The sequence below is a fragment of the Carica papaya genome, chromosome 2 (assembly GCF_054855325.1).
Source record: "Carica papaya isolate Zhongbai chromosome 2, ASM5485532v1, whole genome shotgun sequence".
In the NCBI taxonomy this organism is placed as follows: Eukaryota; Viridiplantae; Streptophyta; class Magnoliopsida; order Brassicales; family Caricaceae; genus Carica; species Carica papaya.
In genome coordinates this window covers 34,176,046-34,201,674 of record NC_142310.1, presented here as the reverse complement: position 1 = coordinate 34,201,674, position 25,629 = coordinate 34,176,046, and the positions used below count along the sequence as shown (strand labels likewise).

The 25,629-nt window shown below is 32.8% G+C and overlaps 3 protein-coding genes across 8 annotated transcripts; all 3 read right to left on the bottom strand.

Annotated features, from left to right (window-relative positions):
- Positions 1-4,857: 4,857 nt before the first annotated feature.
- On the bottom strand, positions 4,858-6,147 carry ZIP2 (ZRT/IRT-like protein 2). The gene has a single exon (XM_022038875.2). The coding sequence runs from the start codon at positions 6,018-6,020 to the stop codon at positions 4,989-4,991; it is 1,032 nt and encodes a 343-aa protein (XP_021894567.1). The 5' UTR covers positions 6,021-6,147; the 3' UTR covers positions 4,858-4,988.
- A 480-nt stretch (positions 6,148-6,627) lies between these two features.
- Positions 6,628-10,663, bottom strand: LOC110812216 (E3 ubiquitin-protein ligase SDIR1-like). Of its 6 annotated transcripts, none has more exons than XM_022038930.2 (10): positions 10,487-10,661; positions 9,110-9,332; positions 8,858-9,024; positions 8,645-8,699; positions 8,498-8,553; positions 8,182-8,410; positions 7,430-7,544; positions 7,239-7,293; positions 7,009-7,134; positions 6,628-6,852 (listed from the first exon to the last, which is right to left on the bottom strand). In XM_022038930.2, the coding sequence occupies exons 3-10, from the start codon at positions 8,933-8,935 to the stop codon at positions 6,727-6,729; spliced, it is 840 nt and encodes a 279-aa protein (XP_021894622.1). In that variant the 5' UTR covers positions 8,936-9,024; positions 9,110-9,332; positions 10,487-10,661; the 3' UTR covers positions 6,628-6,726. The 6 variants fall into 6 exon arrangements, with proteins under 6 accessions (XP_021894622.1, XP_021894623.1, XP_021894626.1 ...); XM_022038931.2 differs by having other exon boundaries at positions 9,146-9,332; XM_022038934.2 differs by lacking the exon at positions 9,110-9,332 and having other exon boundaries at positions 7,239-7,290; positions 10,487-10,663.
- A 1,532-nt stretch (positions 10,664-12,195) lies between these two features.
- Positions 12,196-13,692, bottom strand: RDUF2 (zinc finger (C3HC4-type RING finger) family protein). Its single transcript, XM_022038917.2, has one exon. It carries the CDS (start codon positions 13,588-13,590, stop codon positions 12,502-12,504), a length of 1,089 nt encoding a protein of 362 aa, XP_021894609.1. The 5' UTR covers positions 13,591-13,692; the 3' UTR covers positions 12,196-12,501.
- Between the last annotated feature and the right edge of the window lie 11,937 nt (positions 13,693-25,629).

Genomic DNA, 25,629 nt, shown 5'->3' with positions numbered 1-25,629 from the left:
TTTTCTATTGAATAAAATTCCAAAAAGAAAAAAAAAAAAAAAAACAGAGCAATTCACAGTCTTAAGAAATAGAGTCATACCAAAATCAAGTGAAATTGAGTCATAACAAAATTTTAAGTGAAGCTCAAACCATTTATAAATTTAACTTTTCTTGCAGTAATTTTTTTGGTAAACAATACATATATATATATATATATATATGATATTTATTAGTATTGTTGAATCCTAAGAAATTTATTTCTTACTTAATTCAAAATTCTAATAATTAAGACAGTAAAATGTAAAAGTAGAAGATATTTTATTTTGGGTTACCACTAATCTCAACATAATCTAATTTAGTTTACTTCATTTTTTTTTTCAGATTACGATTCTAACTACGATATTAGTCCTAGTATGCTTAATCAAAATACTAGTCATTGTGCTTGTGCTTCTACCGCACTCTATTTAAATTTCTTAAATATCGACAATAACAACTCGAGATAAAAATTTATGTTTTAACCTTCTAATCCGAATCGTACGCTATTAGATCATTTATCAATTTTAGTTAGAACTAAACGGCTACTTACTTTTCTATTGCAAAGTAGTCAAATTCTTTAGTTCCCACTTTTCTGTTTCTCTTTTTCGTTGTCGTCGAAAATGTATATGATTGGAAGAAATCAGACGAAGAGGAAAAGAAGAGACACATACCTCCTGCAACTGAGGTGAAGGCCGCGAAGCAAGAGGAAAGATGGAGAAAAGGGAACTGAATGTACGAGTCAATCTCCTAGGAAACATGTTTTGTGGGGTAATTTAAAGCAAGAAACTTGCATTAAATTCACTCTAAAACTGGATTCTTAAATGGTTCCTGCATTTAAAGCTGTCTCAAGTTTATTGTACATATACATTCATATAACACATGAAGACAAATAGTATTTAATTACATGTCTTCTAACACAGTTGGCTTTGCTTCTGTGGTAGTATTTATGAAATTACTGAGTTATGTTCCAGAACAACAGTTACAACTAAATTGAGAAAAATATTTTAATAATAACATTAATGAAAAATAAGCATATTTGTTATTCAGTGTGATCAAATATAGTATATAACCGCCACTATTATGTGGTACTCTTACATATATATATATGTATGTATATACCATAATAAGCATATGCTGCATTTGATAAGTATGCATGACACGTTTAATTTGTCACTTCAACTAAAAAAGAAAAATTGTATATAAATATTAATGTATGTCTACGTGTGTACGTACACATGTATTATATATGAGGAATAATAAAATAAAAATAAAAATAAATAAATAAATAAGATATTTGTGCAAAAAAAGTAAATTATACAATAACTTGGTAATATTATAAGCCTTAAGTTTTGTTTTTTTTTTTAATTTGAGTAAATATACATTTATGAATTGAATAATATAAAAATACTATTGTAATATTATACTAACAACTTTTAAATTTATGTAGTCAAATATCTCGTGTCAACTATAATAGATTCGTTCAACTTATGTGGGTGAATCGGAAAGTTCTCCACGAAAGATGACATGAGCTTAACACTAATGATTCAGTGCGTGGTAACTTTGGTCTTGTGACAACTAGGAGTACTTTCGAGATAATCGTGGTCAATGAGTATAAGACTTCCATTGTATGCCAAGCTTTATAGACCTCGTGGAGGTTGAGCTACATGGTATTCTTGAGGACCTTAAACTGGCTTGGAATTGTTTATTAGGAAGCTAGTTGTGGATATTGTTCTTTATATATCAAACACATGTTGATCCAAGATGAGAATTTGAAGTATACTAAATCAAATATCAAGGGCAAGAAGATGGAGTATGATATAGTTGATTTTGTTTATTCCATTCTGCTCTATATTCCACTAATAAAATTATGATTTATGTTGATAAAATTATATTATGTATAATGAAAGAGTTTGAGAATTGAGTAGTGTAATGCCCAAGTTTGAATGTAATGTAAATTAAATTTATTTAAATGCAATTTTTTAATTTTTTTAATTTTATTTTGGAGTAAAAATGAATTAAATTTGATGGATGAAGAAAATAAAAATAATTTTGAAAAAAATAAGTGAAAATTTGGGTCTTAAGAGTATTTTTGAAAGAAAAATCGAAAACCGGAAGTCAAAATACAATTTAAAAAAATTTTACCACGTCGGATACCCAGTCAGCAGACCTGATGAATCAGGACGCGCCGCATGGCAGCGGACGCTGACACGGTGCCACGTGGGCAATTCGCGTGCTTGCGATCGAACGGTGCAGATCCATTCCCGCGCACATAGACGGCCCGAATGCCTTTCCTCCCCAACACGATCAGACGGTCAAATTTAAACGAGATCACACGGTTCATATTGGATCACGATGAACAGCTCAAATTAGATTGCGAAAAATGGTCCAGATTCTCTCCCTATTTGATCGTGATCGGACGGTCCAGATTAAACGCAATAGACGATCCAGATTAAATGCGGGCGGATATAAATAACCCTCATTCGCACTAAACCCTAACCCTAGCCCGTAGACCCCCTCGCCGGATAAGAAGGCCCTGCCGCCGGGAAAGAGATCGTCGCCACCTGCCGCCGCGCCGGAGCCCTTTCAGACCGCCAAAAGAGGTAAAAAAAAATTTCTTTGCTCAGAATTCAATTTTAAACACCTCCATGGCCAAATCGGAGCAAAAAGACCGGCTGATTAACTGAAAAATGTGGGCAAAGCTTGGCGGCGGCGCCACAAAAAAATTCACAAAACGCCTCCGATGAGACCCTTTCCGGTTCCCATTCTGCGTAATTTTTTTACTGTTGTGATCACTGTTTCTTTCTCTACAGGTCGACCGGAGCAAAACATCCAATTGCAACGTGAGCCAGAGGAGCCACCGTACTGGAGAACCCCGCCGCCGATGAGTTTCAATTTTTTTTGGCCAACTGATGCCCCTTAACATGTTTTCTCACAGGAATTGATGCAAAATTGGCTGAAAATAGCCAATCTGATGTGGACCGCCATTACAGGTGGCGGCGCCGTCACCCGAGCACAGCATAGCTGTCGTGCCGGAATTTCGAAATTGGTCAAAATGGACCATGGGACTGATTTAGGGTTTGTTTGGGATATTTGTAGGTACTTATAGCACATTTTGATTCCCGAAGAAAAATTCAGGGAACCCGGGGACTGCTAGTGGATGCAGTCAACAGTTTAATCTTTCGGGCATCAAATTGAGTAAGAATCTCTTACCCTATCCTCTGTTATGGAATTGAAGTTTAATTTTAAATAATACGATATTTTGTGAAATTTAAAAAATATTTATAATTAATTACGTGTTATTAATGGAGACAGAACCGAAAATTGTTCTCTGTTGATTTATGTTGATTTATTTTACAGTCTAAATATATGATAGTATTTGATTTATCAATTTTATGGTTTGAATGCATGTATTGTTGCCTTACCTACTATTAAATTAAAAAACTGAGATATGATTGCATTCTCTGATACATGTTTGTTTGTTCATATGATTACGGTTGATTTGAAAAATAAAGACTAAAGAAAAACGAAAAAGTTATATGATTACGTAAATGAATGAAACGGCAGCCTTACTGTATATATTGGTAGATGGTGAACGGATCGGGTACAATAGGGAACCCTACCGTGAACGTTGTCTCATACTGGACGGAGTATCGAGACTTGGTAATTTGGCGTTCGTACCGGACGGGGTATGGAGACGGTCCTTAATTGAGAATGTTGAAGGAAATGCTTGACGTGCAGTAGGGACGTCCATATGAATCCTCTTGATACTAGTAAGCTGATAGAATGAAAGGTTATTGTTTGATTTATTAAATATGGATTTATAATGTGTCTGTTATCATTTGCATACAAAATCATGATAAGTACTATGTTATTGTCTCTATAGATTGTTTTTATAAATCTCATTGTAATAAGTGAATGGTAAATAGTTTTATTTTTAATAAATGTATTATGTTAAATTAAGTGTTCCATTAGTTATTTTAATTTTCTACCAACCTTCATTTCTGTGTCGATAATATAATGTAATATTCTTACTGAGGTAGTGTAACTCATCTTTTATTTAACCATTTTAGATCAAGAGAACTAGGATCCAGAACTCGATCTGCTAGAGAGTTGCGAGTAGAATGCTAGTTTTCTTTATTTTTCGTTCATTTCCTTATTTCTTTGTATTTTTTTTTTAAATGTGAATTCTAAAACACTAATTGGTATTTTAAGTTATTGTGTAAGAAATGTAAACTTTGAACGTTTATTTCATTTCTACATTTTAATTATTATTTATTTTTAAAAAATATTTCTAGTATCATTACAAGTAGAGTGACAGATTCTAAAACAGTAATTACGAATTAAATTAATAAAAATATTTTAATCATAACATTAATGAAAAATAACCATGGTTTTGGTTCAATTAAATTACGAATTATGATATGCATATCTATATATATAAATAGCATAATATTTATGCCAGGAAATTTGAATTTTAATAAGTATGCATGACACAGTTTAAATTTTCACTTAAACTAATAAAAGAACTGTATATAGATATTAATGTATGTATACATGTACTATATTTGCGGAAGAAAAAAATAAAATAATTAAATAAGAAACACATGTATTGTATTTGCAATAAGACATTCCTGGAAAAAATAAATCATAAAAATAAGACAGAAAAAAAGTAAATTATAAGCCTTTTTAAGGTTTTTTTCTTTTTTGAGTTAAATAAATATACATTTATTAAATAAATAATATATAAATACTATCATATGATTACATGAATATCTCCAAATTATGACATGTAAGAAAATACAATTTCATTCAAACTTACAAACTCTAGTAGAGAAAGAAAAGAAAAGTAACGATGATTAAGTTATAATTATCGAAAATACTAAATAGAACATAATTAAAACCATTATGCACTTAATTAATGGATTAATTTATAATTTAATCCATTAATTAATATTTAACAAGTAAAATCAATTCAATCCCAAATCATAACAACAGCAATTACAGCAACTCCAAGAAGCACAGCAAGAAACTTAAAGAACGGCGTATCAAATTTACATTCAGATTGGGGTTTAAAACCTTTAGAAATCAAATGGTTGATTGCAACGTATATAAAAACTCCACAGGCCAATCCCATTGAAATTGCGTAAGTCCAGTCGGCGGCGGCGCCTTCTGTGGTGGCGTCAATTGCGATACCTATACCTACTCCGATGGGACTTGACACTGCAAATGCAAATGAGTAAGCCGATGTTAGCAGGAGTGGCCTTTTCGGTAGCATCTTCAGAAGAGCAATTCCCATGGCGATGGCTGCAAATATCTTGTGCAGAGAAATTGTCCATAAGTTCCTCCATGCCTCTGATTTGCTACCTGAAACTCCAATGGCGATCCCCTCAAAAACCGAGTGAAAACATAAGGCAATGATCAGCAAAATGGTGTCGCCTAAACTCGTCGTCCTCAACAAAAAACCATTGTGATCATCAACGGCACCCATCTCTTTCCGGACACCACTTTCTTCTACTTCCACTCTTGCCGCCCCCACCTCCCTTGCTCCACCGCCACCTTTGACCAGAAGATCCACGACGCAGTCGCCTAGCATTGTGAGCAAATAACCGGCCGAGGCCAACATGAAGGCAAATGGGTAATCCTTATCGGTCACCAGATCAGTGAAAGTCTCGTTAGAATCGCTCAAGAAATGAATCAGCGACGTGGCCAAGAAAACCCCGCCGGCGAACTGCGTTCCCAGGAGAAGAAAAGCATCGTTCCATCTGTAAAAGTAGGGAGAGACGCCGGCGGCGAACGTGCTGACGAGAAGGATTATCAAGCACCATACTTTGACCAATATCAAGCTCTTCTCGTGCAAGTCCACGTGCCCATCAGCTTCGGTGGAATCATGGTCATCGTTTCCTCCGCCGTGGGCGGTGATCAGGGAAGTTTGTAATAGGAGGAGGGATACGAGGAGGAAGGTCGTTGTTAGGGTTTTGAGGAGGGAAGGAAGAAGAAAAGCCATGGATGAAGGTTTTCTCTTTCTGGGTTGTTGAAGAAGTTTGATTGATAAATCAAGTTGTTGTTGTTGATCACAATTAGAAACTGGATAGTACGTGTTGTGTAATGTTTTGTAGTACAGATTTTGACTTCAGACTTACGTTGTGCAAATAGGTAGTACAAATATTTGCCATTAATTGGAAGCTGTAATGTACCGCAGAAGTCATTGGCCATAAGTTAACCAAGGTTGCAGGCTGACCAGCTGGCCATGGGTTAAACAAGGTTGCAGGCCGACCAGGTTTAACCAGATAACAACTCTTTTTAATTTTGTTTATAATTAATTAACTAAGCTAATATTCTGAAAAAAAGTTTGATAATACCGACTAATCAATCAATTAATGCTCTATTAATTTTAATAATATGGTTGACAAAATTGTAATGAGATTATATTCTTAACTGTTTATCAATTAGAATTGGAGATATATATACTTTGATCACTTCAAACATTTTAATTTCTTAATGTTAAATTTAAGTAAATATATTTTTAAAAAATGAATAAATAAGATTTGTAGTTTATTTTTAATGTATATTTAAAGTTTGAGATTATAATTTGCATAGGAGTCTCTCCTGCGTGGATTAACTTAATGGCATTATCAATTTGCAAGCAAATATATACATATATATAATAATATTCGTTTCCGTGATACATATGTATACATCGAGGAATGTCATCAAGCCATGTCTGAATCATCTGAGACACTCTCTCTGCTTTCCTGCCACCCTGCACCGGCTCTAAATTTACATACAGGGCATGTCCCTCGTTGCCGCAGCCATGGATCGATGCAATTCGCATGAAACTGCACCAATTTATAAATTTTAACACAACATAAATCCAAAACTGTGTCGCCATCCAAATTCAAACAAAGATTATGTTTGCACCATTCTGAATTTGTTCAAAATTATAGCTTTGAAACATTAATTAGAGCTACGAGTTAAAGTGTGGGAGGACGAACCTGATGCAAACAGGGTAAGCTACGAACAAGCTCCCCGAGGTTGACTTGCTCCAAGCAAATCGTGCATGTCAATTCATCTTCCAAAACCTTTGGACGCTCATCTGCCAGTTTAGCATCTTGCCTTGTCTGATCCGATTGAGAAATTGGAAATCCAAATCGGGAGTATTAGTTACCATCCATGAAAGAGTTAACCGAAAAGATAATGTAATTAAACTTTGAGGTAAGCGTACCTGATCTGCCGAGGTTGTAGAAGATGACACCTGTTGCTGCACCGAGCTCCCCCTGCTGATACAAGAAGAACAACCAGATGATAAACAACCAACTCAGATCAATTGAATCTGCTACAACAAAACCTATCACAAATTGAGTCACCCAAAAACAAGATGAAATACAACATGTTCGAGAAAACACTCAAACTCACGTTTCTGGGCACGGGACTTTATACTTGTGAACAGGTAAGGCATTTATCTCATCTTCACTCATTGAAGGAATCGAGGAAGCATTATCCGCGTCCAATGTTCTCAAGGCATCATAATCTGCATTAAATCAAAACAAAACGTTGTAAGTAACTTTTTGTTTGCAGTTTTCTACCAGGTTGATATAGTAAAAGTGACACCATATACTCATATGTTTCGTAATTTAAAACATGAAATTAAACAAGTGCGTGTATCATGAAATACTTCTGGACAAAAGCTTTACCTAAATGAAATAGAACTACTCCCCCCCCCCCCCCCCTCAAAATTGTGCCTTAAAAGACCCAAGCTCAAGCTCGAGCTCGTCCTCAAGACCCAGCGCATGTTCCTGAGACTCCAAACATGAACCGGGGATCAGAGCACGTCCTCAGGACCCCAAGACCTAGGCGTAAATATCCTTGGTGTCCTTGATCCTTGAGCATTTTGAGATCCTGGGAGCATTACCAGGACCTAGGCATAAATTTTCGAACATTGGAATAGTACACGAACCCGTCCCTCAACATTCGATTGTCCTGACTCGATATACGGTCACGAATGTCAAAAAGAGGACAAGATACATTAGTTTTGCAATGTACCATCTAACCAATCTTAAAATGTAACTCTATTAAACACTACCTGTTTGACAACAAGTACATCAACCTTCTAAATCATATGACAAAAAGTAATAACACTGCTAAAATAGGGACAAGATAAGGAATACCTAGTTCATCAAATTCACGGTCGAGCAGTGCAAGTTGGAGTCTTAAGCCCTGCAACCGCCCCCTCGTAGCTAAAGCTATTGATGGTGGCATGTGCAAACGCAATTCAGTACGGCCAAGAAAGCCACTGGCTGCTGCAGCATGAGCTCTGGCCTGAGCTCGAAGTTGTTGACAAGTTGCGTACATTCTCAGGCTAGTGGCTAGCAAGAAGACGCCAACCACTAACCAAAGCTGAAAGGCACAACGCACAGGAAACCTCAGTAACTCTTAAAAACTCGGAAACTAGCATATTGCTATTTAATGCTCATAAGTACTTACCAGAAAGTTTGGAGACATCTGATGCGAGTTTAAAATCATGAACAGTAGAAGAACTGCTGAAGAAACGTTACGATACAGATATAATTACAATAAGAGGTACTTAGTTAAAATGAATTCTGAGAAAATAGTCAGAAGCCGAAACATTACCTGTTACGAGAAAAGCCATTGAATTTGTATTAACTGGCCGTGGTGGATGAATGCGCTGAAAGGAAGAAGGAAAAGAACAATTCATTCCAAGTTCCATCAATTTAGAATTCTTCATTCTAATTCCATGTAAAATTCTATATAAGGTCAATCTTCAGAAAGTTTTCGGGTTAGACCCAAACATAATCTTCAAAAACCACATATGAGTAGACATACCACAGCAGGTCGTTCAGCAATGAAGCCAGGAAATCCACTTTCGATATCCCCTCTAGTCCCTCGGAACACAAAACTCATGTTTCAAAATATCCAAAGATTCCACTGTCTAGTATATACAAGGAAGCTTGAAGACAACCCTCCTTCAATATCTCTGGAACCTTCAAATCCTATGTAAAATGTATAAAAAAATATAATGTATTAATGGACTAAATTAATATATTATATAAACTAGTATATATACAAGAAAGATACCACTATCTAGTATTTATAAGAAAGCTTGAAGACAACCCTTCTTCAATGTCTTTGGGACCCTCAAATCCTACGAAATTTCAGCATGTATAACACCATACAAGCCAATATGATCATCTCCCAGAGCTAAAAGAAAATAATTTCTGATGTTTCAGAATGTAATCCTCTGTGACTATTTCCATGCACAATTTAATCCACTTTCATTGCTCTCTTTCACAGTGAAATTCTACAGAAATGTGACAAATTTGTGAAAAACCAAAAATCAGCAGAAACTTTAGATTTCAAGCAACAAAATCATATCGATTCAACACCTAGCACTTCAGTTGATAAAAGTAATACCTTACGCCGAATACCAATAAACAGAGATGAATCTAGTTTTGCATAAAACATAATTGAAAGTACTTACGCACATTACTTATAGCTCAAGAATTCCTAAAGCCCAAGAATTCCGAATGTTAAGCATGAGTTGACAGTTTCATTTATTACCCCGCACAATACAATTACAATTTGCTTAAATCTTATTTCTTCAACCATACCACTAAAACTGTAACCAGATTGCCGAGGTAAAAGTAAAACCTAATCTCACTAATACATTAATCGGGCCAAGCGTGTTCATACACGGAAAGACTAGTACTCCCCTCAAATTTAAAAAAATTTACACGGCCAGAGATTCACAAATAGTTGAATCTGCAGCTTTAAGTTTCGGATTAAATCAAAGTTTGCAACTTTCAAACCTTTGACCTGATAGAATTCAGTAAAGCAAGAAATAAACAATTCGCTCCCTCTTCACACTAATTAGTACTATATCATAAAAAAATAATTCATGGAACGAAGACAATTCAACCAATTATTAAAAATTAAGGTCTAATTATTCGAAGTCAACCAATACAATCAGTATTATATATCCGTAAATACACAGTTCATATATCATAATTTATAACCAGACCCCCAGTTTAATATATTCCGACTGTCTCCTATTACATACTATTATTGCATTATAAGTGCGAAACATGTATGTCTATATAATACCCACATCGCCTGTAACGAATAGGCTGACTTCGAAATAAATCAAACCCATATATACACACACATATATATATATGTGTGTAGAACTTGAATTCAAGCCCTAATTAAAGCAACAATCTTTAGAAAGAAAGAAAAAAAACAAGCGGAAATTAATATCTTCTTCGAAAGATAACCCAGCTAAGAATCTTATCTGAAATTCTTAATTAATAACAAAAATCGGCACATGTGCATGTAAGAAACGATGGAAATTAAAGTCGAATAGGAAAAGGATTTTTCCTTTTCTTCCATTTCCCAGGAACTTTCCCAGTAACCAAACACGATATAAAATGCAGAGAAACAAGAAGGGGAACTTACTAGCGGATAGATCAAGGAAAGAAACAACAATGTCCGGAGAGAATACGACGTCAGCTTCTCAAACAGAGAATATAGATCAAGAGAATTGCATGTCTGGATCGAACAAAGAATCTGTTTCACTCCTTCTCCCTTGTCTGGTCCGAAAATAAGTGTCTGGTTTCTCGTTTTTTTTTTAATTAAAATAATAAAATAATTGTTTAGAACATGGAAGAGAGCTCTGGAACTGCCACGTCAACATCATTGAAGCCTGAGAGTTGACACGACTTGTTTGCCAGCGTGGAAAGCTGGATCGCATTATATGAGCCGTTGGATCTTACAGCGTTGCGCTGATTATCCCACCCTTATTTTATAAAATTATAAAATTGTTGTTTCTAAATTTTAATGTTTTTAAAATTTTGTTTTATCTCGATTTATATTTTTTTCCTATAACATAATTCATGCATATATATTTTTTAAAATAATATAATAATAATTTTATCAATTTATAATTAAAATTAAATATTAAAACATTTATATTTAAATAAATGTGTGTGCTAATTGTCATTTTCAACTTCTAATTTATTTTTAAAAAAAAATTATTAAATTAAAATTAACATCTTCTGTTTTTAATTCATACATAATTAGCATAATAATTATAACGTGTGATCAATAATTTCTATAGAAAATAATAAGTCTATTTATCTTTTTAAATTAGCATTTTTTTTTTTTGATGGGTTGTGAAAAATAATGAACTGGATAACACTAGAAATTGCCATGTTTGGTCGGTGGAATTAATTAATCCCTGTATTGGGCTCTCTGTAGCATTCACAAAGTTTTGTTAACCTTTAAACACGTCGCAGTGACTCACCTAATAATGCATTACCACTTCAGCTCCATAATTTATTATTAAATTAATTAATTGAAATTTGTTTTTTATAATGGGAATTTATTTTGTAATTAATTATTTTTAACTTTAGTTATAAAAAAAAAAAAAAAGAAATTAAATTTTAGATATCCACGGTGTATAATTATTTGGCCTAGTTGTATATCTGTAACTTCACTTTTATGCCCGACCCCAAATGATTTATTTAAACCTAAATTTTACAAGAGAAAACGATAATTATTACTTACAAAAAGATAAGACATGCGTTGGAATGAAGTTTTCATCTTGTACCATTTCTCCAGGGATATTACCTGCCTTTTTCCAAATTTCAATCATATCTTAAAATGTAATGTAATTTCAAGATCGTGTTTAATATTTTAAGATTAAATCAAACAGTATGTAGTAAATATAAAAATATTATTTTTGAAGTGAAACCAAATTTTTTTTTAACTTTGGAATAAATTAATTTTCAAGTTTATGAGTGTGAAGTGGTGATAAGTGATCGAACCCCCACTAGAGCCAGCAAATTTGGCTTTGGGGTAGGGTAGTTGAGCACCAATTAAGCAGTCAATGAGCTCAGAATTAGTCACGTATTGAAAGGCTTCCCTGCATCTGAAAACTAAGCACATGCTCTTAGTTGGAAGTTTGGAAACACCTTACCACACAGACCCTATTCTTCAAATTCAACCAAAACACCCCATTACCTCTTCTACCATAACGAGCTATTGCTGACTTAGTATTTTGGTTTGATGTCGTCCTAATTTTTTAGAATACAGAATCAGCAAATACCCAATAACAAAAAGAAAGGAAGGAAGAATTATCATGGGACAAGAAACAACCAACCAAGTTTCTTCACATGGAAATTTGGAAACAGAATTCCATATATTGATGAAGATGGAAAATGAAGTTTTCCATAATACGCCAACAACTCTCTACTTATTATACACATATTCCCCCTTCTCCCAAAACCCCAAAAAATAAAAATTGAAACTTTTTTCTATTTTTTGCTGCAAATATTTATAAACTAATTAACCCAAATCAAGGATTCAAAATCAAATTTTAGTTTTTTTGCTTCTATTTACATTGGTTATAAATAAATAATTTCAACTAATCTGATTGATTCATTTTCTTCCTCTATTCCAAATTAATGTTCTCATTCCAAAACACTGGCTCTGTTACTGCCGCTCCTCAAGTACCTTCCAACAACAGAGCTCGAGTTGCTGCTGAAACTCCTGCTGACAGACTCGGATAAACTTCCACGAATTGATCTTGAAGGAGATTCACGATTTGATCTTAATCTCCTTAAAAACGAAACGAACCCACGAACCACCCTTCGGAGCCCACCAGGGCCACCGGTTCTTTCTCTTCTTCCGATCCTCCTCGCCACCCACGACACCCTCCTTGGACCGCCGGTGGCACCGAACCCACCATCCATCTCTGTAAACACAACTGGTAACACCCTCTCGCCTTCTCTTCTCGCGCCGTTAAATCTTCCGACGGCGAAACCACCGCCTGGTAATCTCCATATTGTGAGACCTACTGTCTCTTCTTCTTCTCGCTCCGCCAAGTTGGAATCAGTAGGAAGCTCGTGGCGGCAAACGGGGCATGAATTTCTCATCGCCAGCCATGGGAGTATGCAGTCTCCGTGGTATATGTGCTTGCAGGGCATCTCACGCGCCTCCACTCCCATCTCGAAGGCCTCCGTGCAAATGGCGCAATGTAAATCGGCGCCGACGTGGCTGTCCGAGATTTCTATTCTTGGCATCGACTCGATGGCTGCTTTAGAAGCCGGCGGGTTCTCGGGTCGCCCGAAACCGGTTACCTCGATCTGCGCTAACTGCTCGAGCAAGCGATCGAAACCCGAACCCATAAGAAACTCCGAGATGGAAGCGGGTAACGGTCTGAGTCCGGATCCGGAACCGTCATCGTAGTAAAGCTCGAACGTATTATCTTCGCCATCGGAGGGTCCACGCAGGACAACCACTGGATTGAACGGAGACCTGTCGCCGGCACCCCGACGAGACCGCCTTGAACCGAGATCCGTACTGCGGTGAGAATCGTGCCGCAAAGGGAAACGACGGCCGTGATCATCGGATCTCGGAGCGGCCTCGATCTCCTCGATGAATCCGCCGTCGCAGTACGGGCAGGAGACGTAGGCGCCGTTGTCTTGTGGCCAGGCACGGACGAAACGAGTGCAGCTGTAACACCAGTAGGACGTCGTGGAACTTGTCGGCGAAGACATGTTCGGGGATCTAACGAGTTGACTCAGTTTCCAATCCAACTGAGAAAAATGCTTGAGAGAGAGAGAGAGAGAGAGAGAGAGAGATGTTGATAAGGGAGATCAAAAAGATGGGGCTCTTTTAAGGCACATGTCGCTTGGTTAACGCCGTGAGTTGGGGTTGCCCATGTGGCAATTCCTTATACGATAGAAGATTTGACGGAGTTAACGGGACGAGTAAAAGTAAAGTAAAGAGCCGAGTGGAGGGAGCGTGTGCGTTGACATACGATTTAAACTGGGTAAAACCGTGAAATTCAGAGAGACGCCGAGTTTGAATCAAATAGTCGCCGATTTAAATTTCTTTTTTTTTTTTTTTCCATTTCCATTTTTTGTATTGGCAACTGGCGAGAAGATTCGTAAACGATGCAAGGTTGTGTGCGTCTTGTTGTTTGTTGCCATGTTGGTGGGACCCACGCGTTTACTGTGAACTCCACGTAAAATGGGCCCCACCTCTCCACGGTTTTGGTCTTCGGGACAATTAAGGCAGACAAACGGCGCCGTTTCGGTGGCCCAACTGTTTTGCCCTTGGCGACCGACTGTGGAGAAAGGCAATACGTTAGATTTTTTAGCCTGTTTTGACCGGCTTTTGTTGACTGTAAACGGTGCCGGATTGTCAAGGCAGGACCCTCTGCTAGTGAAAATTAATTACATGTTCATAAATTTCAGGCTCTGTTAACGACTGAAAATAACTTTTAATTTTTAACATATAAAATAGTAAATGCGATTTAAATTTTCTAACTTTTGCAATGAGGGAGTCCAATATCATCAGATCAGTACTTTTAAAAAATTAAATTAAGCGATTTTCAAAAACATTGTATTTTTATGTATGTTTATAAAAATTATTACATTTAATATTATTATTAATACAAAATTTAATCGAAAACATAATAGATTAAGAAGAATTATTAAATCAAATATCCCACTAATTATAACAGAAAATATAATTTGTTATTTCATGATTTTGACCTAATTATTTGAAGATCACGTTTTAATTTTTTAATACGATCTGACTTCGGAGTCATCCAATATAAAATTGAAAATGGACGGCCACCAATTTTTGTTTTACAAAATATATCAGTGCTTATATAATATATTTTACACACGTGACAGGCCCAGCATATGAAATATTCTGCGTTCAATCTTTGATGTTTTGTATTTGCAATTTTGTGAAAAAATAAAATAAAATTTTAAAAAATAACAATTTTAAATAAAATATTATTATAATTTTTAATTAATATTAAAATTCGATGAAACTTTTATTAATAATATAATTATTGGAATTAGTGTTGTATTGGATTTAAGGGTTGGTTAACATAATATAAATTCATAATTTTTGTAAGTAGTTGAAAAATTAAGATTTTTTTAATTATAATTATAGAATTCAATGTTGGTTCCTAATTTGCACTTAGAGGCCAGAAGTTACACCAATTACTCTTTCACTTGAAATTTTTTAATAAATCGTGTTATATAAAATTTGTATTGAGATTTTTGAAGCTACAATAATTTATTACGATTCAAGACTTACTTCATGACATTACACGTGATATGTATAGTTATCATTTTTAAACATATAATAAATTTAGCAAAATTCATGTGTTTATCTCCTCGTTAACTATTAAGCGACACTAAATGCTATGACTCTATCATCTCGAAGGGAAGTTAAAAGTCAAAAGCATTTAATTTGATACTTGAATACCAAATTGTGAAGAGTATGAGACCCCCATAAGTAATTAATCATTCACGCTAATCTCAACTAGTTAATCAATACAAGAATCGGGATATAGAACATGAATCTCATTAACCTCTATTTTGGTCAAGATACTATAGAAGTTATTTCAAAAATTACAAATCTATAATTATGAACTATAAGACAGATGGCTTCATCCTAAAATTGTATAGACGGGTATAAAGTTGAGAGTGCATATAATGGCTATAAAAATCTTAAGCAATATGTCTCCTTAGCTTTCTTATAAGATCAATTCCTTTTGAAGCTGTTTGGCACTCAAAAATTCAAGGAAATGTACGAGGTATTATTGTGAATAATAATTAACAAATGTCTTTTGGGAGTAAAAAAACATAAGAAAAAATTGTATATTTTATAATTAAGATGAAGAAATTTATAAATATATCTTTATTGATTATCACTTTGATCAAGTAATATGGTTTTATACAAATTGGGGCCTGTATCTTTCTCAATTTCAAAATAAAAAGATTATAAAACTTATCATCTCTCTTTTTAACTAAGCGAAATAAAAAATCCAAATAACCAATCATATGTTAAAAAAAATTATTTTATTTGCATTTTATTTTCACTAAGTTGATAACTTAGTATTGAGTAATGAGAGATTTTTATACTTTTTACTTAAAAATAATATTCTGAGTGTTGTTGGATAATGTAAAGAGGTTGTATTTGCCCCTAATTGGTTTAAGTTTTGTTAGAAAGCATGTTTCTATCGTGACATAGCCATCGCCAGTTATCAAGCTTTCACAATTATATTACTTCGAAATCCTTAAGGTGCAGTGTTCAATGGATGATCGTTACGTGTCCCCTACAGCAATCTTCCATGTATAAAAGTAACAAGTATTATGTTTGCTTAAGAAAAACTAAAGAAATGTGCTTGTATTGAGTGTCAAGAAAAACTAATTCAAGACTTGTATGTGATCCAGTTATAGATTGGTCCATTTATCTACATAAGTTTATTGATGAGATCATTACGCAATTTAAAAAATATATATATATCCAATTTATAGAAGAGCAAAATTAGTAGAAAAAGCAGAAATCAAAACCCTATTGCTCAATAAATAGCAAAATGAGTCATTCATAATAATTTTATAAGTTTGGTCTCTCGTATTATTTTACGATCCTTTAGTATATAATATTTTTATTTTGAATAAAAATCTACTTCCTAAAAAAAGGAACATCAATATCATGGTGGAAACCAACTAACTAATAATTTTTTTATTAAAAAGAAAAAAGAAATACGAACATCAATGGTCAAATGGATATTAAAAATACTAATTAAATTTTTAACTTTTTGAAATGAGAATTATTAATCTAATAACATATTTTATAATCAAATTCATATTTGCCTTTTATTTTTCTTGTATGTCTCTTCATCATTGATCAAGCACTGTCATCGTTAGCCTTTGAGTTGCTCGAGGAGTGTTGTTGTTACACACATGTTATACCTTAACACACTCTCTCTTTGCTCTGGGTTTGGCACATCATGACCCTTAGGATCACTTTTTATACCACACTTGAAGTTATGTCGTTTATGATTGTCATCACTTACAAGCTTTGTAATGATTTACTTTCTCTATTGAGAAATGAACATTATTTTACACACATAACTTGATAAATATACGTAGTAATAAACAAAAACTTAATATTCAATCATTCTCTATATGAAATTAAATCATTCTTTACATTGTATCGCTATAATGTAGTTAAACTAACTTTACAAAACGAACTCTTATTATCACTAAGGGTACTTCAAAGTCTTCATTCGACCTTAAACTTGTTTCTGATCTATATTAATATGCATTTGGGGATGTGAATTGGGGTGAGTTTCACAGACTTAGTAAGAAAAAAGGGCAGTACCCATAACAAATATATACATACACTCAATCACCAAATCTTCTAAATCAGTTTATTCAGTAAACCCTCAGAATTCCTTATTTCAGTATTATAAATCATGCCATAAATAGTTTCATAAATAGTATAATTAAGCATTCAGTATCACAATTTAAGCAGTAAACAGTTAAGTAGATATTAATTCAGTATTTCAGTATCATAAAACTTAATCATAACTTTTTATTCCTTCTTATTAATTTATATCTTATTAAAAATAGTTTTACAGTACGATGCCATTTCCGTCAGCATCAACGAGGGCAGTAAGGATCCCCTCTACCACGTGAATACATTACAATTCAATTTACAGTTCACATTTGCAGTACACAGTATATAATTCACAGTTCTTATAGCTTCGCTATATCTAACTAAAGTCGTATCTACAGTTAGGGTTCACTACAGTCATATGCCAAAAGGCTACACACACACCCACCCCTCGATGATATCGGTTAAACTGATTTTTATGTCTTTTAAATATTCATTATTATTTTACATATTAATCTCATCGCTCTAACGCATCTACTTACAAAACCAAAATGCTTACATATATCCACATATAAGAAGTATACGCTATTTACACATATTCGTACAAAGTTTAACTTTCATAACTATTCAACTATCACTCAATACACCTATATACATGCACACCCTTTATATAAATAGTTTTATACATACACATACACACAACATATACATGTGTAGCTTTATATATATACATACATAACTTTCTTAGTTTACCGGAATTTATAGGATAATTCCTATAACCACAACACTTATACATTTTTACCTATGTACACTACACCCATACATAGACTCATATATAATTTATTTACATTAATTTATGAATAATTCATTTAGACATATTCTAATGCTCATATATTCATTATGTACAGACAGAAATCATGTTTATATAGGCTTACACATATGACATCATATATATAAACTCACTTTTACACACTTAATTATATATATTCCTGAAGCACTCACAGACGATAACATACAAGCATATGATGAGTTTACTGAAAATACGTTATAAAACTTAAACAATTTATAAAATATATAAATAATTTATTTTAAAGAAAATAAAACTTTATAAAAATATGAGTGCCTTAGAATTAGACAAATCCAATCTCCTACCTATAGTCGAGTCGAAAAAAGTGTCAAAATCCTTATTGACTTGAGTCTACACTCTCCTATAAATCTTCACTGCCACTTGATTAATTTTCTCATTCACAAATACATAACACGCATATTAAATGATGAGAGATTTTTAGAAACGAACCCAACAAAAAAAACTAATTTTACCTTGGACACGCGATCCTGCTTGCTGAAGTTGCCATGCGCCACTACCTGTGTGCTCCCTATTCACCATGAGCCACCGCCGGAGTGTCACAGCCGCCACACGTGCTACCATAGGAACTAACATGCGCCACCAGAGCCACCAATGCGCCGTCATGCTTCAGTAAGAACCCATCACAAAACGAGGCACGCACACAGACCGGGCCTGAATATGGTGGAATCATGCAGGAGAAAGGTACAGATGCGTGAAACCGTGCCTAGCACCGTTGCAGGTCCCCTTCTTTTTTGAGCACACTGTCGTATGTTCTCCCTCTTTGGCATTCTAGTTTTGGGCCTCTTTGTTGTCCGCACACTACATGCACCAGACCTGTTGTCCGTTCCCGCGCACACGGACGACCCAGATCAAAAGCGCGTACAGATAGCCGAGATTGCACGCGTACTGATGAGCCACATTGAATCGCGCACGGACGGCCCAGATTGCATCGCGGTGAACGGTCCAGATTCATTTCTTTTTTAATCGCGATCAGACGACTCAGATTAAATCACGATGGATAGCTTAGATTAAAAGTGAAATGTTATAAATAATCTCATCCATACCCAAACCTTAACCCTAGCCGCCAGAGCCCTCACTGGAGAAGACAGCCCAGCTGCTGGGGGAGCCGACCGTTGCCACCTGCCGCCGCATTGGAGCACTTTTCGACCGCTAAACGAGGTAAATATTCTTCAATCGGCTCATAATTCAATTCTAAACCCACCTGTGGCCAAATCGGAGCCAAAACACCAGCCAATTGACTGAAAAATGCCACCGAAACCCAGCGGCGCTGCCACAGATTTTTTCGATTTTTGCCTCCGATGAGGCCCTCCCTTATTCCCATTTGATGTAATTTTTACACCATTGTGACCACCGTTCCTTCCTCTACAGGTTGGCTAGAACAAAACACCAAATCGGACCTCGAGCCAGAGGAGCCGCCGCACCAGAGAGCCCTGCTACCGGTAAGTTTCGGTTTTCGATATTTTTTCAGCCCACCGAGGGCCCTAAGGGTGTTTTCTCATAGGAACCAATACAATTTTGGCTGAATTCGGCTAAAAACGGCCAACTCTAGACGGATCGCCGCTGCTTGAGGCGGTGCCGTCGCTGGAGTACGGCGGAGCTACCGTGCTGGAATTTTAAAATTGGCCGAATAGGCATTGGGTCTGATTTTTGAGTTATTTGGGACATGTGTAGGTACTGTAAGCGCGTTTTAGTTCTTGAAAAAAAATTCAGGGAACCCAGGGACTGTCTGTAAGCGCAGTAAGAATCCAGCTTTCGGTTTCGAATCAGGTAAAGACCCCTCACCCTATTTCCTATCACGGGGTTAAAGTCTAATAAATGATAAAACTGTATTTGTATGAATTAAATAGATATACATAATTATTACGGTTGCTAATGGAGCTCGAACCGGACATATTTCTCTGTTAGTTATTGTTTGATTTATTTTACAGTCTAAATGCAGTATGGTATCTGATTTATTTATTTTATGGTTTTGAATGCATGAATCATTGTTTACTTCATTATGGCTTGATTTTGTGAATTCAGTGATATGTTTACCTGGTTGGATACTCGTTATTTGTTTAAGTATTCATGTTTATGTGGAAAACAGAAAACTAAGAAATAAATAAATAAAAAAGATATGTGAATTGATAAATGGATAAGTTGACAACCTCACTAGATATCTTGGGAGATGGGGGACGGACCGGGTTCATAGAAAATCCTACCGGAAACATTGTCTCATACCGGACGGGGTATGAAGACTTTAAATATTTTGGCGCTCATACCGGATGGGGTATGAGGACGGCCCGCTTTACCCTCATACTAGACCAAGTATTGAGGTTTATTATTTGGCGCTCATACCGAACGGGGTATGGGGACGACCTTGAAAATTAAGTTTGTTAAGGGAATGATTCACCTGTAGCGGGGACCCCTATGGATCCCCATGGATACTAGTAGGCTGATGAAAAAGAGGGCAACTATTTTTTTATGATTGAAATATAAAAGTATGACATGTACTATGTTACATATTATGTATGAACTTATGATATCTATGATGTTATTGTTTCCATATGGTCGTTTTTATAAATTCCACTGAGGTAAGTGGACGGTAAATGGTTTGATTATTGATAAATAAATTTACTTAAAACTTGTACTTCATTGGTTGTTTTTGGTTTTATACCAACCTTTACTTCTGTGACAGTGATATAGTGGGATAGTGTAGCTCATTCCTTACTTAACCATTTCAGATTAGGAGGATTTAGTTTCCGAGTCCGATCTACAAGAAGACGGCGAGTAGTTACTGATATGTTTATTAGTTTCTCTTATAGTCTTTCATTTCTAGTATTTTCTTTTAGATGACTTATTTTCGGTATTGTTAGTACGTTTAAGTTATTGTATAAGGGATATTAACCAGAACCTTTTATTTCGCTTCCGCACTTATATTCTTTATATACATTTTCTTTTTAAATTTCCGGGACCGTTACAGTATGCATAGTATTTTGGATACCGGGGTACGTTTTAGTCTTGCGTAGTCGCATATTGATGACAAGGTAGGCGTAGATTGGGTGATGGGGTACATATAGAAATATTGGATTTCATATTTGATGCATATCATAATTGTTACTTAATTTTTACTGTACTGAGTTATATGAATTCACCATTTATTATTCACAGACGATGTAGGAGTGGAGTCAATATCGGAGTTGTTGGTTTCCGAGCCTAGCGTATAGAGTAACAGAATAAAGATCTTTATGGACAGATTGAATGTGTAAAAATTGGTAGTAGAGTTGATAGAATGTCTGTTGATAGTGTATACGGCTATATTTTACGTGATGTTATATGTGTGATTGTCGATCTATCTTATTTATGAACAATAGATTGTGATGGTGTTTCTATGTGCATGTCTGACTTGAAACGAAATTTATGTATTTGATAATGAATTTGTTGTAAACTACGCCATTAGAAATAAAAAAAAAAAAAAAAACGGAGCGTTACATATAGTGTTATAAACTTAGTTGGGTTGCATCTTGGGTTATTTTTCGAGCTTGATCTTGTCTTTTGGGAACAATAAAATGAGCGTGGGAAATAATAGTGTGCCAAACCTAATAAGTTTTTTTCTCCCCTTTCATTTTTATTATTATTTATTGTGTTTTTTTCTTCCTTAATTGTATATGATGTTACGATGATAATATAAAATAATAACAAAAATAACGACTATAATAATAATACAATAATAATAATAAATAATAATAATAATATTTATTTAACAATCTAGTTTAAATGAAAATAATATTTTATTTTAGATAAAATTAAAATATGATAACTTACTCCAAAAAATTTCAAACCTATTTTCAAATTCAATATGCACGTAATTCAACATAGATCATGTGATACATGTTTTTAATGAAAATAAAATTAATTTCATAAAATAAATTTTGCACTTTATAACGGAAAATCAAAACTAGTATTTTGTAAATGATTTCTCCGATTTTTTTGAGATAAATTTAATATTATTTTATTAATTAATTTTTATACATATAAATATATAATAAGAAAAAAGTTCTAAAGATAATTTCTGTCCATTGAATTTTTCAAAGATGATACATTTAATCACGTGATGATCTGATTTATTCATCACACGGACATCATAAAAAAACGTGCTTAAATTTATTTGCCCACAACCAATTAAATCAAAGTTTGAAATTTAATATTATTAGTTACATTTATATTGACAAATATACTTTATTAAATAGTAACTTAACATATATTTTTTATGATTTTTTAGATACTTATAAAAATTAATATTATAAATTAACCAAATAGTTAGTATATAATTATTTTTCAGGAACAAAAAAGTTAAATAAATAGAAATAAAGATAAAATAACATTAATAATATTTTTAAAAAATATAAAAAAATAATAATTTAAATATTAATCCGTTATAATTATTTAAATTAAGATAATTTATTTATTTATTTTTACACGAATCATAATATATATGATAATACGCATTGGATGAATTAATATTAGCACACACTTCAAAATGAATTAATATTAGTACTCGAGATAATGTATGTGGCATATAAGTAATTTTTGTATGACCAAATATTTAAATTAATAAAATATGTATTTTAAATATATTTTAAGTCATGGAAAATAACCCCAAAAAAATAATTAAAAATTAAAAACAGAGAATACGTATATACATACATGCGTGTGCATATTAGATATAAGTAAGTTGATTATTACTTGCACGCTTTAAAAGCCTTGTAAAAGTCATTTTGCTTCTCCTCAATCATAATAGTGTCTGTTTATGTTTATGGTCAAAAGTAAAATGTCACCTCCTGAATTCAGTGTCACTTTAAATTTAATTAAATGATTTATATATTATTATTTTAATGTTGAAAAAAATAAGATTTATTACCTGATTTTTGCATTTTTTTTTAAATAATCACGATTAGTAGTTAATTAAATAATAAATAGCCTCGGATTGTATATCCTTTTTATAGTCTAATTATGGGTTTAAAAGTTTTGTATTTTTGGATATTCAGTCCTACCCAATATAATATTCCCATACATGTATAGATATAATAAAGGAGAAATAAGTTTGGGAAAAAAAAATAAAAAAAAAAGGAGAAGGTAACGTCGAAGAATAGCAATTATAAAAGTATGTTTTCAAAAATCATACAAGAAAGCTATGTGCTGGTGACAATGACCACTAAATATTAATATATGTTTATAAAAACTTTATGTTATGTCATTTTCTTTAGTGGGTACCTTCAAATATATTTTTTTAACAAAAAAAAAAATTGAGTAAAATAATTAAAATTAAAATTAATGTAATTAATTCATAGGCTTCAATTAATTAAGCAAATTCAATCTTAGAGTTCATTTATTAATTAACCCAAACACTTAGCGGCTTAGCCCGGGGTGTTTATTTCCCCTCGGGCCAACCTTAATAGCATCCGTTAGAGATGTTGTTAGAGTAAATTATTGGGCACGGCCCATTTGAAATTTTCACAAGTACTTGTTATTTTAACTTGTATAACTAAATTTTCAATGCACTATTTGCAATTAGTTAAAAATAATATTCGATAACTATTATTTACTAAATAATATAATTTCTTAACGTGAATTCTTCATACAATCATCATATTTCTTTTTATTTTCATATCACGATAAGGGTTTTGTTAATAAAATATATTATATAATATCGAATAGGTCTGATCATATTATATAGTATTATAACTTACGGGTGGGTTACATGATATTTGAATTCGATCAATAATTATAATACATAATTGAATTCGGAGTAAGTTTAAAATATAATTTTTATTCAAATTTATGAGTTAAATTCGTTTCTACCGACTCCGACTCTCTCTTTCTCTCATAACGAAAGTTATTAAGTTATAAAAATTTAAAGGAAGGTGGCAATTTTTTAAAATTTAGGGTTTTTATTTTCTTTAAAATTTAATATTTCACGTATTAAACGTTGCTTGAAGAGAGAGAGAGAGAGAGAGAGATAGGGGGTTGTTTGGACACGTGTGTGCTATTAAACGTATCAACGTACACGTATCAAGTCGGAATAGACTAACGTGGACATTTTTGTTGATGCAGACAAACAAGTATAAGAAGATGAACCTAAAGAATTCTTATTAATTCTACCAAAAATTTCGTCAATTATTTTATGGTTAAGAATACGTGTATCTCTACATATATATATATATATACATATGTATATATTTTGTGTAGGGTTAATTTATAAATATGTGAAAATCATATATTCAATTAAAAATTTAGTTATTGGGAGATTGTATATAAAGCTAAAACCATATGTTATATTTTTATTAAAATTTATATGTACATTATATATTTTTAATTCATATGACATAGAATTTGATTATAATATATCATCTTAACATTTTTCCAAAAAAACAATAACTATATTAAAAAAAAATTATAAACTACATTATTAAATTTAATTAGTGACACGATGAAAAAAATACAAATATAATTTATAGTTATAAAACAATATGAAACTTTATTAACCCTACGTATCTATTGTTGTTAGGTCGATTGGCAGGCATTATTAATTAAAATTTTGAAATGTGAATTTAAAGTTTAGGTTTTTAATTAATACCCAAAATAACTACAAATTAAGTCAAGTATATAAAATTTATAAAATAGTTAAGTAAATCAAAATTTAATATTATACGAATATGTTCGTAACATAACATGTAAATAAAATATTAAAGATATTTTTATTAATTTATTTTAAAATAAAAATATATATAAACACGCGTAAATAATTTTTTTAATACAACATCACACAATTTATTTATATAATATTAAAATTAAATCAAAATATATCTAAAAATTATAAATAAATTTTGTACCGAATTCAATATAATTTATAGTTAAATATTATTTAAAGACATAATAATTAAATATATTATTTGAAATTAGGGTTTAAAAAAGTATAAGAGTTATGAAAAAAAAGAGAAGATAATATAAAGTAATTAAAAGATAAGTTAATGTGGTGACAGAAGCACATGAGACTTCCTTCCCACTTCAAACTTTAATTGCTGACAAAAATCTTTTAAAGAGAGTTTCCCGGCCTCTTTTGTTTTTGTTATTTATTTATTTATTTATACACGTAACTATAGATTATATATATATATATATAGTAATTATTTATTTAAAAACAGTAAAGGGTGACTAGCCAAAATATTAAATTATTAATTACAATATAGTATCATATATTTGTTAATGAAATATAATTTTAAATAACAACATATACTATTTTTAATAATTTAGAGCACATACCAACTTTACATTTTATAATTAAAATGCAATTAATAAGGTTTTAAATAAAATTTAAATTTTTAGGTCCAAGTTGTTACAAAATATTCATTACGGGAGACAGGTTGCACGTATACGATCAAAGTCAATTATACATTAATTGCATATATCTATGTATATATAGATAGATACACATAAAGAGCATAAAAATAAGGGGTAATTATTATGTTTAGTATATAAA